Genomic DNA, 13,344 nt, shown 5'->3' with positions numbered 1-13,344 from the left:
GGTTAGTGTTGAGTAAAAGACCTTAAGGTATTACATCAGTGTCAAATTTCCTCAGGTTGTTAACTGCCTTGTGATTATATTAGAAAAATTCTCTTTATTATGAAACATTGAAGTATTCAAGGTTAAGGGAACATGATGTATGCAACTTGTCCTCAAAGGATTAAAAACTGCGTGCTAATAGGCACACACAGATGCAAATGATAAAGCAAACAGGGCAGAGACTGAACCAAACAGGGTAAAGGGTACTGAGAGAGCCTTTGCACTATTCTTGTTATCTAATTTGTTTGAAACTATTTTCAAGTAAAATATACTTTTAAACACTAATAAAAACTAAAGTGCCTTTGGCTTAGGAACTTCACTTCTAGGAATTCAATGTGGGAAAATAATCTGAGATGAAAATAAATATATATCGAAGAATGTCACCAAGGTGCTATTTATATCAGTGAAAGATTGGAAATAACCTAAAAGGCCAAGCATTGGCTGGCGTCTAAGGCAAGCCTGGTGGTGGTCACGTGGGTAAGACAGGCACCGAACTGGCAGAGCTAAAGACCTTTGGGTTAGCGATTTGATTGGAAGGGGGGTTAAGAGCAGGCACGAGCCTGGGTTAGCCGGCCCTGCGCTGATCCAGGTGGGAGATGCGGAGGTTTGGCCTCTGGCTGGTGCCCACGCGGAGGGCCACAGAGATGGGGTGCTCTTGGGGGGAGGATGAAGTGGTGTCCAGAAGGACTCCCAAGGGCATGACAGTTGGTTGAGGAACACTAGGTAAGGGGTGCCATAAAGGACAAGGGCACCAAGCATCAGGGCTTAGCCTTAACTCTCAGAGAGGTCATACACGCAGTAGAATGCCTGGGTCTAGAGCCGTTAAGGGGAGGGCCCAGGGCTGGAGACAGAAACTGATTTAGGCCTGAGAGCTTTTTTTCTTTTCCCCTTTTCCCAAGTTTCCAAATTTTCCATGATGCCTGTGTCTTAATATTGACAGAACTTTAAAAATTATTTACGCAATCGCTTAATTCATTACCAGGTGGGTGAGACAGACAGAATCTGCCTGCAATGCAGGAGACCCAGGTTCCATCCCTGGGTCGGGAAGATCCCCTGGGGGAAGGGAATGGCTACTCACTCCAGTATTCATGCTTGGAAAATCCCACGGACAGAGGAGCCTGGCGGGCTGCGGTCAAAAGGGTCACAAAGAGCTGGACACGACTGAGCGACTAACACTTTCACAGCGAAACAGCGGGCACCCCAAGGATCCTTACTCTGCTGAACAGCATCCTTCCCCCTGCCCGAGCACAGGACCCACGTTTTGGCCCCTCCAGAGGCCGGGCTGTCCAGGAGGCCGGGACATTTGGGATGGAGGAGGCGCTGCACACTGCGCATGTCCAGCAGCGGTGTGAGTTCGGCACTCCCCACCGCATCCGTCTACCCTACCCATCCCCTCTCCCATCCCCACCTCCTACCCCAGAGACTCCTTCCTGAGAGCCAGCTCTGACCTGGGGGACTTCAGCACTTTGTAGAGCAGCTCCTTTGGGATTTTCCGGAGGTGGATCTGTGTCCCCACCAGAGGGACCAAGTTCATCTCCATCCATTTCTCACAGGCGGTGGTGAGGAGCTCTTCCTTGTACTGAGAAGATAGGAAACGCCCATTGAAAAAGGAGTCTCTGGTACTTACCCTGGTGGTCCAATGGTTGCGAGTCTGCATTTCCACTGCAGAGGGTGTGGGTTCGATCCCTGGCCGGGGAACTAAGATTCCACCCGTCGAGGGTGCAGGCAAAAAAAAAAAAAAAAAAAAAATTTAAGGTAGAAAGGAATCTCTGATATCTCAGCGCCCTCTGCTGGAATATGATGATCCAACAAGCGTGCTCTTAGAAGGGCCGTGCTGCAGCCCTGCTCAAACCTCTTCAAAACACATGCACTGATAACATTTTCTGAGTGTTTGCGATGCTCAAGGCGCTGCACTAGGCTGATTCAAATCCATCCTGCTACCCTATAAGGTTGGTTCATCATTACTCCTATTTCACCAATGGAAAATCTGAGGCTCCAACATTCCTGCTTTTGCCTGAGGTCATACAACTAGTTAAGTGGTCTGACCCAGTTAAGTGGGATTGCGTGCTGAAATGCAACTAGTTACGTGGCCTTGTATGCCCAAATCTCTGGACTGACATCTGTGACTGATCACGGAAGCTCCACCGGCCTTGGGTCTCACTTTTCTCCTCTGATAATGAGAGTTAGAATACATCATTTATTGCCAACCCTGACGTACTGACTGGGCCCAAATGGGATGCATTTCCCTCAGTCTCACCAAGAATGTCCCGGAACGTTGTCTGCTGTTTTGATGAGAAAGGCTGTCCCTTTTCCCGCCCTCTTCCCCAATTAAAGCTTTTCTATTTGGGGGCGGGGGGGGGGATGTTAAAATATTCTTTTAAATGATTTTTTAAAATTGTTCACTTGGCAAAATAAAAGGTGGGCACTGTTAGGTTGATGCCATCAGACAGATTTCTTGGCGCTGAAATCCCAGAGTCTGGGTGCTCTTGAGGGTCCCCAAGATGCTGTGTGCCTGCCCAGGTTGTTCTCACCTTGCAGCCAGCCAGATAGAAATTTTTGATGGTGCTCGGCGTGAGTCCGCTCATCATGATGGTCACACACCTGCAGAGAGAGAACACTGTTCCTGGAAGCCCCGGGCTGCTTTCAGGGAAGTGAGAAGCCCCAGAGGTTTTACTCAACGCCATGCCGGCAGCAGAGTCCTTTCATGCAAGGGAAAGCGTCGTACTTTAAGATCACGGACATAGAGCTGGAGGGCAAGACCAGCAAGGCTTGTTGCAAAGAGCTCTGGGCTAAGGGAGGTGAGCTCTGAGATCAAATCTTTCCAAAGAAAACAGAGTAGCTTTGGCACCAAGGAGAAGTATTACTATTTAGAGATTAAGCTCCTAAAAGCACCTTGCTGTTGGTGTTTGGTCGCTAAGTCGTGTCTGACTCTGCATCCCCATAGACAGTAGCCCACCAGCTCCTCTGTCCATGGGATTTCCCAGGTAAGAATACTGGAGTAGGTTGCCATTTCCTTCTCCAGGGGATCTTACCAACCAAGGGATCAAACCCTCGGCTCCTGCGTTGACAGGAGGATTTTTTACCGCTGAGCCAAAGGGAAGCTGAAAAGCGCCTTGCTAGGTTTTAATTTTAGCCAGGATGACATTTGGTTGTCTTCGTGCTGAAGGCAAGTTTTTCCTGTACAGACCATTGCAGAGCTTCTTAGAGGGGCCTCCAGTCCTATTTCCTCTCTGTATGAGAGGAGACTGAAAAAGCAACTTTCTGATGAAAATCTCCATCCTTTTCACACCTAGGCCTCATTTACTTGTTGTTCAGTCAGTCGTTCAGTCATGTCTGACTCCTTTCAACCCCATGGACTGCAGCACGCCAGGCTTCCCTGTCCTTCAGTATCTCCCTGGAGTTTGCTCAAACTCATGTCCCTTGAGTCCACAATGCTATACAACCATCTCATCCTCTGTGGTCCCCTTCTCCTCCTACCCTCAATCACGCCCAGCATCGGGGTCTTTTCCAGTGAGTCGACTCTTTGCATCAGGTGGCCAAAGTACTGGAGCTTGGTTCATTTATTTATCAAGGATCTGTTTACTGAGCACTTACTGTGTTCCAGGCACCCTTTGAGGCACTTGGGTTACGAAGAACAAAGCCAGTGGGCCCAGCACACGTTGAGTAAACATACAGACAGGTGACCACATTATGACAGCTATATCCCAAAGCCGATAACACAGAGAGGCTCTGGTCACTCTCCCCTCCCAAGCCTCAGGCTCTCCTCTACTGGCAAAACCAGGTAGAACCTACTCCTATGGCCTTCGAGGTCTGCATGACCTGCAGTCAGCCTAACTGCCCCACCCACCTTTCCCATCATCTTTCCACATCCCTCCCTGACTCTAGCCACATTGATTCTCAGTGACCAAGCAGTTCCAGTTTCTATGCTCTTATCGGCACGAAGCCCCCTCTCTCACACCCTTGACAGCTGGACTCCTCCCAGGCTCAGCTCAAGTACCACCTCCTCTTGGAAGTCTCCCTGGTTGCTTCTCCCCACGTGTTCCCTTTGCTTTGATTGCCATGCCCTCATTCAGCCTGGGGCTTCTGCCTCCTTGAAGCCAGAGACTGCCAGGCAGCAGCCCTCCCAGCATATATGCATCCCAAGAGTCTCGTCTGCGGCAGCCTCTGTGGCAGGTTCTGGAAATACCTGCCATGTACAAGGCTCCTCCTCTCCTGGTGCTCCTGGGCTTGCCGTGAGCCGAGCTCACAGATCAGCGAGGGGAAACCAGCTGTGAGAGGGGCCATGCGGAAGGTTCAGGCCCCACCCCTCACCACGCGCGGTGTTCTTCAGGTGCTGGCTTTGCCAGGGGGAGATGCGTGGGCAGAATTAGCTGGGTTTGAAACTGGGACGCAGAAAACAGTGCTCCTCACACCTTCCCCCATGGTCCCCCTCCTCACCGTGAGCCTCCCTAGCTGGGCGGGCCTGGAATGGTCAGATTTCCCAGACCAGAGGACAGAGAGCAAGTTCTGGGGCCACCCAGGCCAGCTGCCTTAGGACTCAGAGAGGCCGGGGATTTCTACTTCCGGAAGGTCTAGCGGCACCAGGCAGTAACTCACAGATGGAGTTCAGCCTTGCACTGACGCAAGGAAATGTCCTTCCAGCCCTGTGAGCCTGGAGGGATCCAAGTGACCCTTCAGGAGGGGGTGTGTGTGTGTGTGTGTGTGTGCAGGCAACAACCAGTAACTATGATCCCAGTTGTGTCAAAGCAGTCACTGATGCAAATGATGTGTGCGTCTAAGGAGCAGCGCCCTGTATAATCCACACACACACACACACACTTCATCCCCTGAAGATGGGTGGCCTCGAGTGTGGGTGGTTCAGACAGCGGCCATCCAGCGGCTTCGCACTGGCGGGGATCTCAGCCAAGATGACCTCTGAGAGCCCATCCAGCGCACCTGGGATGGCAATGCTATCAGAGTGACCTGGGGGACTTCTGCTCACCCACATACACACTCACGTGTGCATGCACACTGAGGCTTGCACTGCCACATCCCTGCCAGCTGCACCGTCAGCCTCTCGAAGGCAGGCAACACCCACCCCGGCTGGGTGTCAGGCCCGCCCGGCTCTGAGCTAGGATTCCAGCCCCACCACAGTTATCTGCAGCATCTTGGGGAGGGCCCGTGAGCCCTAGGCGGGCCCAGGTTTGCCCATCAGCGGAATGATAGTCTTGGCTCAGTATCCGGAGCCCTCCCTGCTCGGGCATTCAAGATAAGGCATGTGGAGGAGGAAAGAAAGGATGACCTGCCATTCCTGACTCTGCCTCAGATAAGCCAGAGTGAGGGCTCCAGAAGGACCGTGGGGCTTCGAATCTGGCCCCCGGTATGGCAGCCAAGCCTCACAGACAGGAGGTGGCCGGAGGGAAGCTGGCCTTCCAGATTCGGGGTCAGAGATATCTCCCTGCATGGCACCAGTCACTCGGAAACACCTGTGTACAGAAGCTGTAATTCCGTAGCGATGATACGTCACAAGGCTACGCGCAGCTTAGGTCACGAGACACACAATGGCCGGGGAGCGGGGATTCTCAGGAAAACCTGGACCAGGGTCAAGGTCAGACGCCTTGGTTCACCTCGAGACTCCACGACCTGTCCCTGCCTATGACAGCTGACCCCCCATCTCCCAGCCACCCACCAGTCTGGCCAGGCTGACATGCTGGAGTCCCTTGTCTGTGTGTCCTGTGCGGCCACAGCCAGACCTCTGACAGCCTGCACCTCTGGGTTCAAGCGGCATCTGCATCACCAACGAGGCTTCAAGATGCTCCAGACTGAGGATCTGGCCAGAGTTATTTCAGGTGACCCCAGAAATGAGGCACTGATTCTAAAAAAAAAATCTGTGGGGTTGAATCTGGCGAGGTGAATTCTATTAAATGTGAGTTAGGTCCTTGGAAGAGATCCTGCCCCCGCCTTTTACAGAGCTGCGGATGTCCTCTGTAGGCTAGGATGGGAAGTCCATTCATTCATTCCCTCAAATGAGGAAACGAAAGCTTAGGGTGGTGAAACAAGCCAGGCAGAGCACCCCTGCCCTAGATCTCCTGTCTACTGAATTGCATCAGGAAGTAAGAAATCAAAGAGCGACAAGAAACCACCCCTGTGTTCAGGATGTGAGAGTAGTAAGCACACATCCATGGAAAATCCCCAGAGAAGGGACAGAATATTTGAGAAAAATTAATCAATGCTTTTCCATTTGGTCCACTTACCTTTCATAAGCATTGATGGAGTGTAGGATTATTAGATGATAGCAAAAAAAAAAAAAAGGGAAAAGAGCCAACTTGTTGGAAAAGACCCTGATGCTAGGAAAGATTGAGGACAAAAGCAGAAAGAGGCAGCAGAGGATGAGATGGCTTCACTGACTCAATGGACATGGGTTTGAGCAAACCCCAGGAGATAGTGAAGGACAGGAGCCTGGCATGCTGCAGTCCATGGGGTCACAAAGAGTCTGACATGACTGAGTGGTTGAACAACAACAAAAAAAAGGTGGGGGGTAGTTCTAAGACAGTTCTAAGACAGTAGCCTGGCATGCTGCAGTCCATGGGGTCACAAAGAGTCTGACACGACTGAGTGGTTGAACAACAACAAAAAAAAGGTGGGGGGTAGTTCTAAGAAATGCTCCTCCAAACTGCAGGTACCAATTTTGCTTGAAATTAATTTTATATAACACAGAATTTTCCATTTGAGAATCCCCCACCTTTCACGCCACCCCACTTCACTCCTTCCCAATGTCTCGAAGACAGTTGGACAGGAGCTTCAGAGGGCAGGGACCCTGCCCATCAGGCGCCCACTGCTTCTCTGGTGTCCTAGAAAAGCCCATGAAGTCATTCTTAAAGGAACACACGCATGAAGGTGTGGTTCAATCAATGGCTGAGCCAAGTCCATCTGGCCCAGGGCCACTGAGGCGAGGGGAAGTGGGAAGGGTCGGGACCACCAATGAGAGAGTGACATCACCACCTCGTCTGAGCAAATCGGAACAGGAGGTGTTAGGGGGGCAGGTTCTGGGGCCCCTGGGGCCTTCGGGGTCCTGGCTGCTCTACCAGGAGGCTGGGCGGCCTCACCTTTGAAACAGGCTGCCAAACTGGAGGATGTGAGCAGCGGCCAGCACGCCCAGCACGTCATCTAGGCATATCTTCACCTCATGCATGTAGAGGTTCTTCAGGGCTGTGGCGAAGGCTGGGGAGACAGCATCCGAGGGCCAGCCATCAGCCTGGGGGCTCTGCAGCCTCGTGTCCCCAACGTCCAGGCGCCCCCTGCCCTCCACCCTTCACCACCAGCGTGCTAGAAGAGTGTCCCGAATTGGGGACGGGCAAGATGCAGCAGACAGAACGCACCCGCTCCGACCTGGGTGCAGACGCTGCCCAGGCTCCCAGCCCCCAAAGCAGTTGAGGATGAAACTAAAGAAAACAGGGCTCTTATGAAAAATCTTGTGTGAGTCTGGGCCTTGGGGCTTCTGTCCTAACCTGGGGGGTCCGCGGCCTGGACAGGGTTGTGGTCACCACCCAACATGTGTGCAAGGAGGCACGCTTTGTTTTCTTTGGACATACTTAACAGCAGGTTGTCCTCAGATTGTCTGACTCTCTGTGACCCCATGGACTGTAGCCTACCAGCCTCCTCCGTCCATGGGATGTTCCAGGCAAGAGTACTGGAGTGGGTTGATTGTCATTTCCTTCTCCAGACGATCTTCCTGACCCAGCGATCAAACCCCGGTCTCCCACATTGCAGTCAGACGCTTTACTGTCTGAGCTATCAAGGAAGCCTTCCTCAGTCTGGGGTCTTCGAAAAGGTTAAGGACCCCTGGGAAGAGCCAGGATAATGTGCTAGCCCCCAGTTAGGGGCAGACGGACCCGGCTTATTCCAAGTCCTGCCTGATCCCAAATAGTGCTGGAGTGAGTTCTGGGCACTCAGAGGACAACCAGGCCCATCGAGGCTGGACAATTTCCTGAAGGCACGTGACGGCAGGTTGTATTCACGCCTGTCAGCAGGTATTTCTAAGTGGCCAGGATGGGAGGGGGAGAGGCTGAGCCCAAGGAAGCCCTCTGGGCTGCTGGAAGGCAGCAGGAAGGGGCCCTGGGGGGAATGGTGGAGGAGGGGGGCTGGGAGGGCAGGGGGGCGATGCCCAGGGCAAGGGTGGGCCTGAGAGCGCTGCCTGGGCGCCAAGGCCTGGAAGGGCAGTGGGGACATCGTCCCTCCCAGGTCCATCTGGGAAGCCTGCCTCGGCCTCTTTACAAGGATGAGCACCTCTCTTTAGCACAATTCCCCACTTCTTTCGTTTCCCCACGTTGGCCCCGCCTCCTGCCCCATCTCCTGCGCCTCCAAGCTGTTTACTAAGGAGGCGCTGAGCACTGTGCGCCTCCAGTTTGTGGCGTTTCGTTTGCTTTCCAAACCTGAGAGGGCTGCTTGTTCAATGACCTTCTCAGAATGCCAGGACAGGGGCACGTTACCTTCTCTGGTGACCAGAGGGTCATTGATCTTCAAGGAGAGGATCATCTTCTTCACGGGGCGCTGTTCTCGGCTCCTGCCAGGCTGCTGGGCTAGGGAGAGAAACGGGACCAGGGTGCACAGGTGTGACAGCCACAGTGCAAGGCACAGCGTGAGGCTGCAGGACCGAGAGCACAGCCTTGACCTTGGCGTGGATCACGCTGTGCTTTGCTTATCTTTATTTGCTTGTTTAATTTAGTGAATGCATGGTTGAAATGATTATTTATTTTGAAATAGTTGAAGACTCGTAAGAAGTTGCAGTTTTCATTCCAATCCCAAAGAAAGGCAATGCCAAAGCATGCTCAAACTACTGCACAATTGCACTCATCTCACACGCTAGTAAAGTAATGCTCAAAATTCTCCAAGCCAGGCTTCATCAATATGTGAACCGTGAACTTCCTGATGTTCAAGCTGGTTTTAGAAAAGGCAGAGGAACCAGAGATCAAATTGCCAACATCTGCTGGATCATCAAAAAAGCAAGAGAGTTCCAGAAAAACATGTATTTCTGCTTTATTGACTATGCCAAAGCCTTTGACTGTGTGGATCACAATAAACTGTGGAAAATTCTGAAAGAGATGGGAATACCAGACCACCTGATCTGCCTCTTGAGAAATCTGTATGTAGGTCAGGAAGCACCAGTTATAACTGGACATGGAACAACAGACTGGTTCCAAACAGGAAAAGGAGTACATTAAGTCTGTATATTGTCACCCTGCTTATTTAACTTATATGCAGAGTACATCATAAGAAACGCTGGGCTGGAAGAAGCACAAGCTGGAATCAAGATTGCCAGGAGAAATCTCAGTAACCTCAGATATGCAGATGACACCACCCTTATGGCAGAAAGTGAAGAGGAACTCAAAAGCCTCTTGATGAAAGTGAAAGTGGAGAGTGAAAAAGTTGGCTTAAAGCTCAACATTCAGAAAACGAAGATCATGGCATCTGGTCCCATCACTTCATGGGAAATAGAAGGGGAAACAGTGGAAACAGTGTCAGACTTTATTTTTTTGGGCTCCAAAATCACTGCAGATGGTGACTGCAGCCATGAAATTAAAAGACACTTACTCCTTGGAAGGAAAGTTATGACCAACCTAGATAGCATATTCAAAAGCAGAGAAATTACTTTGCCAACAAAGGTCCATCTAGTCAAGGCTACGGTTTTTCCTGTGGTCATGTATGGATGTGAGAATTGGACTGTGAAGAAGGCTGAGTGCTGAAGAATTGATGCTTTTGAACTGTGGTGTTGGAGAAAACTCTTGAGAGTCCCTTGGACTGCAAGGAGATCCAACCAGTCCATTCTGAAGGAGATCAGCCCTGGGATTTCTTTGGAAGGAATGATGCTAAAGCTGAAACTCCAGTACTTTGGCCACCTCATGCGAAGGGTTGACTCATTGGAAAAGACTCTGATGCTGGGAGGGATTGGGGGCAGGAGGAGAAGGGGACGACAGAGGATGAGATGGCTGGATGGCATCACTGACTCGATGGACGTGAGTCTGGGTGAACTCCGGGAGTTGGTGATGGACAGGGAGGCCTGGCGTGCTGTGATTCATGGGGTCGCAAAGAGTCAGACACGACTGAGCGACTGAACTGAACTGAATCACGTCCCCATGGGCCAACTTTTCCCAATGATCGGACACAACTACTGTGACTCTCAAAGCTGGGACACTGACGGTCACACTGACACCGGCCCTTCCCCTTCCCTCCCTCTTTCTCTCATTAGGCTGTGAGCAGCCTGAGGGCTTCTCAGGTGGCTTAGTGGTAAAGATTCCCCTTCAATACAGGAAGCACAGAGACACAGGTTCAATCCCTGGGTTGGGAAGATTCTCTGGAGGAGGAAATGGCAACCCACTCCAGTATTCTTGGCTGGTGAATTCCATGGACAGAGTTGCCTAGCGGGCTAGAGTCCATAGGATTGCAAAGAGTCTGACAGGGCCGAAGTGACTTAACACGCATGCACGCGCTGAAAATCTTGGAAACAAGAGTCCCAGGGCCGGACACGACTGGTGGTGCTTGCAGGGGAGACGCTGAGAAGTTGCGACAGTTCGGCCACTGAAGTCTCATTCCCGCACCTGCCTGATGTCCCTCAGCCGGGCCCAGCCTCTAGCACGGGGCTGCAATTAGAACAGCTGCCTTAGGAGGGCCCCATCCTTCAAGTGAGCCTATTCTATGTCTTCTGTGTGTGTGGTTTTTTGGCCATACCACGTGACATGTGGGACCCTTAGTTCCCTAACCAGGGATTGGGCCTGTGCCGCTGCAGTGGATGCGTGGAGTCTCAACCACTGGACCGCCAGGGAGGCCCCAACGGACACCACTCTAGATTACTAAAGGCCTTAACGGTAGCACTGTTTTCCCCTTCCAAATTCTCTTGACTTTCCGAACTACAATGAGACATCACCTCACACCAGCCAGAATGGCTATAGCAAAACAATACGTGCTGGAAGGGGTGTGGGGAGAAGGGGACTCTCCTACGCTGCTGGTGGGAATGTAAATTGGTACCTCCACTATGGAGGCTCCTTAACTAAAAATAGAGTTGTTTCTTATTTTTAGAGTTTTTACAAATACCATATGACCCTCCAGTCCCACTCTTGGGCATACATCCGGAGGAGAACGTGAGCTGAAACGATCCGTGCACACCAATGCTCACTGCAGCAGTGTTGATAAGAGCTGAGGCGCTGCAGCAAAACCTAAATGTCCATCGACAGAGGAACGGGTAAAGATGTGGCGCATGTATACAATGGAACATTACTCGGCCCTTAAAAAGAGTGGGAAAATGCCATGTGAAGCATCATGCATGGACCTAGAGAGTATCACACTGAGTGAAGTAAGTCAGACAGAGAGGAAGAAGTATCTTAAGGCATCCCTTATATGTGGAATCTAGAAAGAAATGATACAAATGAACTTACTTACAAAACGGAAAGATTCACAGACTTATGGTTGCTGGGGGAAAGGGGTAGTTAGGGAGTTTGGGATGGACATGTACACACTGCTATATTCAAAATGGATAACCAACAAGGACCTACCGCACAGCACAGGGAACTCTGCTTAGTGTTATGTGGCAGCCTGGATAGGAGGGGAAGTTTGGGGGAGAATAGGAAAAAAAACACAAATTCTCTTGATTTTCAAGGCACCCACTGTCTGGACCTCCACAGCCTTTCACTGGTTTCCCAGGAAGAGCTGTGACCTGGGCACAGGGGCCATGGGCAAAGAGCTTGGTGTCACTTTGAAGACAGTGGGACAAACGCCTAGGAAGAGCAAAGAAGATTCTGAGGCAGTGTGAAGCTCGTTACCGTTCTGTGGGAATGCCGCAGCCTGCTCTGGGCTCCCAGCTTGGCCGGGAAGGGCTGAGTCAGAGGCTCCGTGGCCGGGAAGATTCCGGCAGGCGGCCAGGTTCCTCCTCCTGGCTCAGGGCAGGGCGATGACAGAGGGCTCTGGCAGCCTATCTGGCTCTGGAATATCAGAGCTTTACTGCCACGTCCTGGAAATGTGATTCCATCCTGGCTGGCGTGCCGGCTGCCCCGCAGGCCTCGAATTTTTCCATGGCACCTGCTTATGAGGTGTCTGGAGGAGATACCACTCTATATTACCTGAGACGAAGCTGGCAAGGCTGCAGGAGAGGAACGTGTGGGACAGATAAGGGGTGACTGGGGATTACTAGGATTAAAAATCAAGAGAAAAAAGAAAGAAGTGACCTAAATAGCTTTGGGTGTGAGGTGGAATTAAGAAAAGAGAAACGAAAGGAAAAGAACAAGGAAAATTGATGGACACGTGTAAACCTCCAACCAGCACGCTTAGGGCCAAACAAGCCTCAGATGTCAAAACCATGCCCTCTTTCTAGAAAACCCATCTGCAGACTCAGCACCCACCCATATTCTCAAAGAAGTAGGCAGAGCCTCCTCCGTAGCAGGTGGAAAAGAATGTGTTCTTGTGAAAAAATACCTGACGCTTACTGAGTACTCACTCTGTGCCAGGCATTGTTCTAGAACTTTACACCTGTTCCTCCTCCACAGCGAAACACAATAGAACCATTATCCCATTTTACAGCCAAGGAGACTGAGGTTAAGTCCAGTGATGAGGTCAAACCACGAGCCTTGTTCTTAATTGTAAGGGTGATCGTGGTCCCCCAACAAGTATCCAAATGCCCATCTGGGGCCTCTCTAACCAGAGGGTCCTTGGGGCGCCCGCCCTGGGGGAGAACCCACCTTGCAGAATTTTCACTGACTCCTTCTCAGGGTTTGCGTTGCCCCGGGCCAGGCCCATCAGGTAGAGCTTGGCCAAGGTCTCGGACTGAAAAAGCTGGGGCTGGTGGAGTTCCCATTTGAAGCCAAGGCATTGGAGAATCACATCTGAAGAGGGGGAAAGAGGCTGAACAAAAGGTGTCACAATGCCCCAACCTGAACACACTGTCTCTTTCTCCTGCATCCTCTCTGTCTGTCCTGTTACTGAGCAGACGAGTACAGCTGGCCTCTCTGGGCCTTTCAGGAACAAAGCTCCAGCCCCACGGAGCTTCCTGACAGCTAGGTGGATCCGATGGGCAGACTCACAGGGTAAGTTGCTGCTGCTGCTGCTGCTAAGTCGCTTCAGTCATGTCCGATCCTGTGCGACCCCATAGATGGCAGCCCACCAGGCTCCCCTGTCCCTGGGATTCTCCAGGCAAGAACACTGGAGTGGGTTGCCATTTCCTTCTACAATGCATGAAAGTGAAAAGTGAAAGTGATGTCGCTCAGTAGTGTCCGACTCTTCGCGACCCCATGGACTGCAGCCTACCAGGCTCCTCCGTCCACGGGATTTTCCAGGCAAGAG

General features: G+C 51.5%; 1 protein-coding gene across 1 annotated transcript in view; it reads right to left on the bottom strand.

Moving 5' to 3' along the window:
• Positions 1 to 13,344, bottom strand: part of BTBD16 (BTB domain containing 16) — a 53,642-nt gene that overhangs the window by 28,843 nt on the left and 11,455 nt on the right. Inside the window, exons 4-8 of the mRNA XM_055560280.1 lie at positions 12,744 to 12,887; positions 8,508 to 8,597; positions 7,125 to 7,239; positions 2,571 to 2,640; positions 1,488 to 1,618 (exon numbers count right to left, since the gene is read on the bottom strand). Of these exons, the coding sequence (XP_055416255.1) occupies positions 1,488 to 1,618; positions 2,571 to 2,640; positions 7,125 to 7,239; positions 8,508 to 8,597; positions 12,744 to 12,887 (550 nt within the window). The remainder of the gene's footprint in view (positions 1 to 1,487; positions 1,619 to 2,570; positions 2,641 to 7,124; positions 7,240 to 8,507; positions 8,598 to 12,743; positions 12,888 to 13,344) is intronic.

The sequence above is a fragment of the Bubalus kerabau genome, chromosome 22 (genome assembly GCF_029407905.1).
Source record: "Bubalus kerabau isolate K-KA32 ecotype Philippines breed swamp buffalo chromosome 22, PCC_UOA_SB_1v2, whole genome shotgun sequence".
NCBI classification, from domain to species: domain Eukaryota; kingdom Metazoa; phylum Chordata; class Mammalia; order Artiodactyla; family Bovidae; genus Bubalus; species Bubalus kerabau.
The sequence above is the reverse complement of the archived record's forward strand: the minus strand, read 5'-3'. Positions and strand labels throughout refer to the sequence as shown.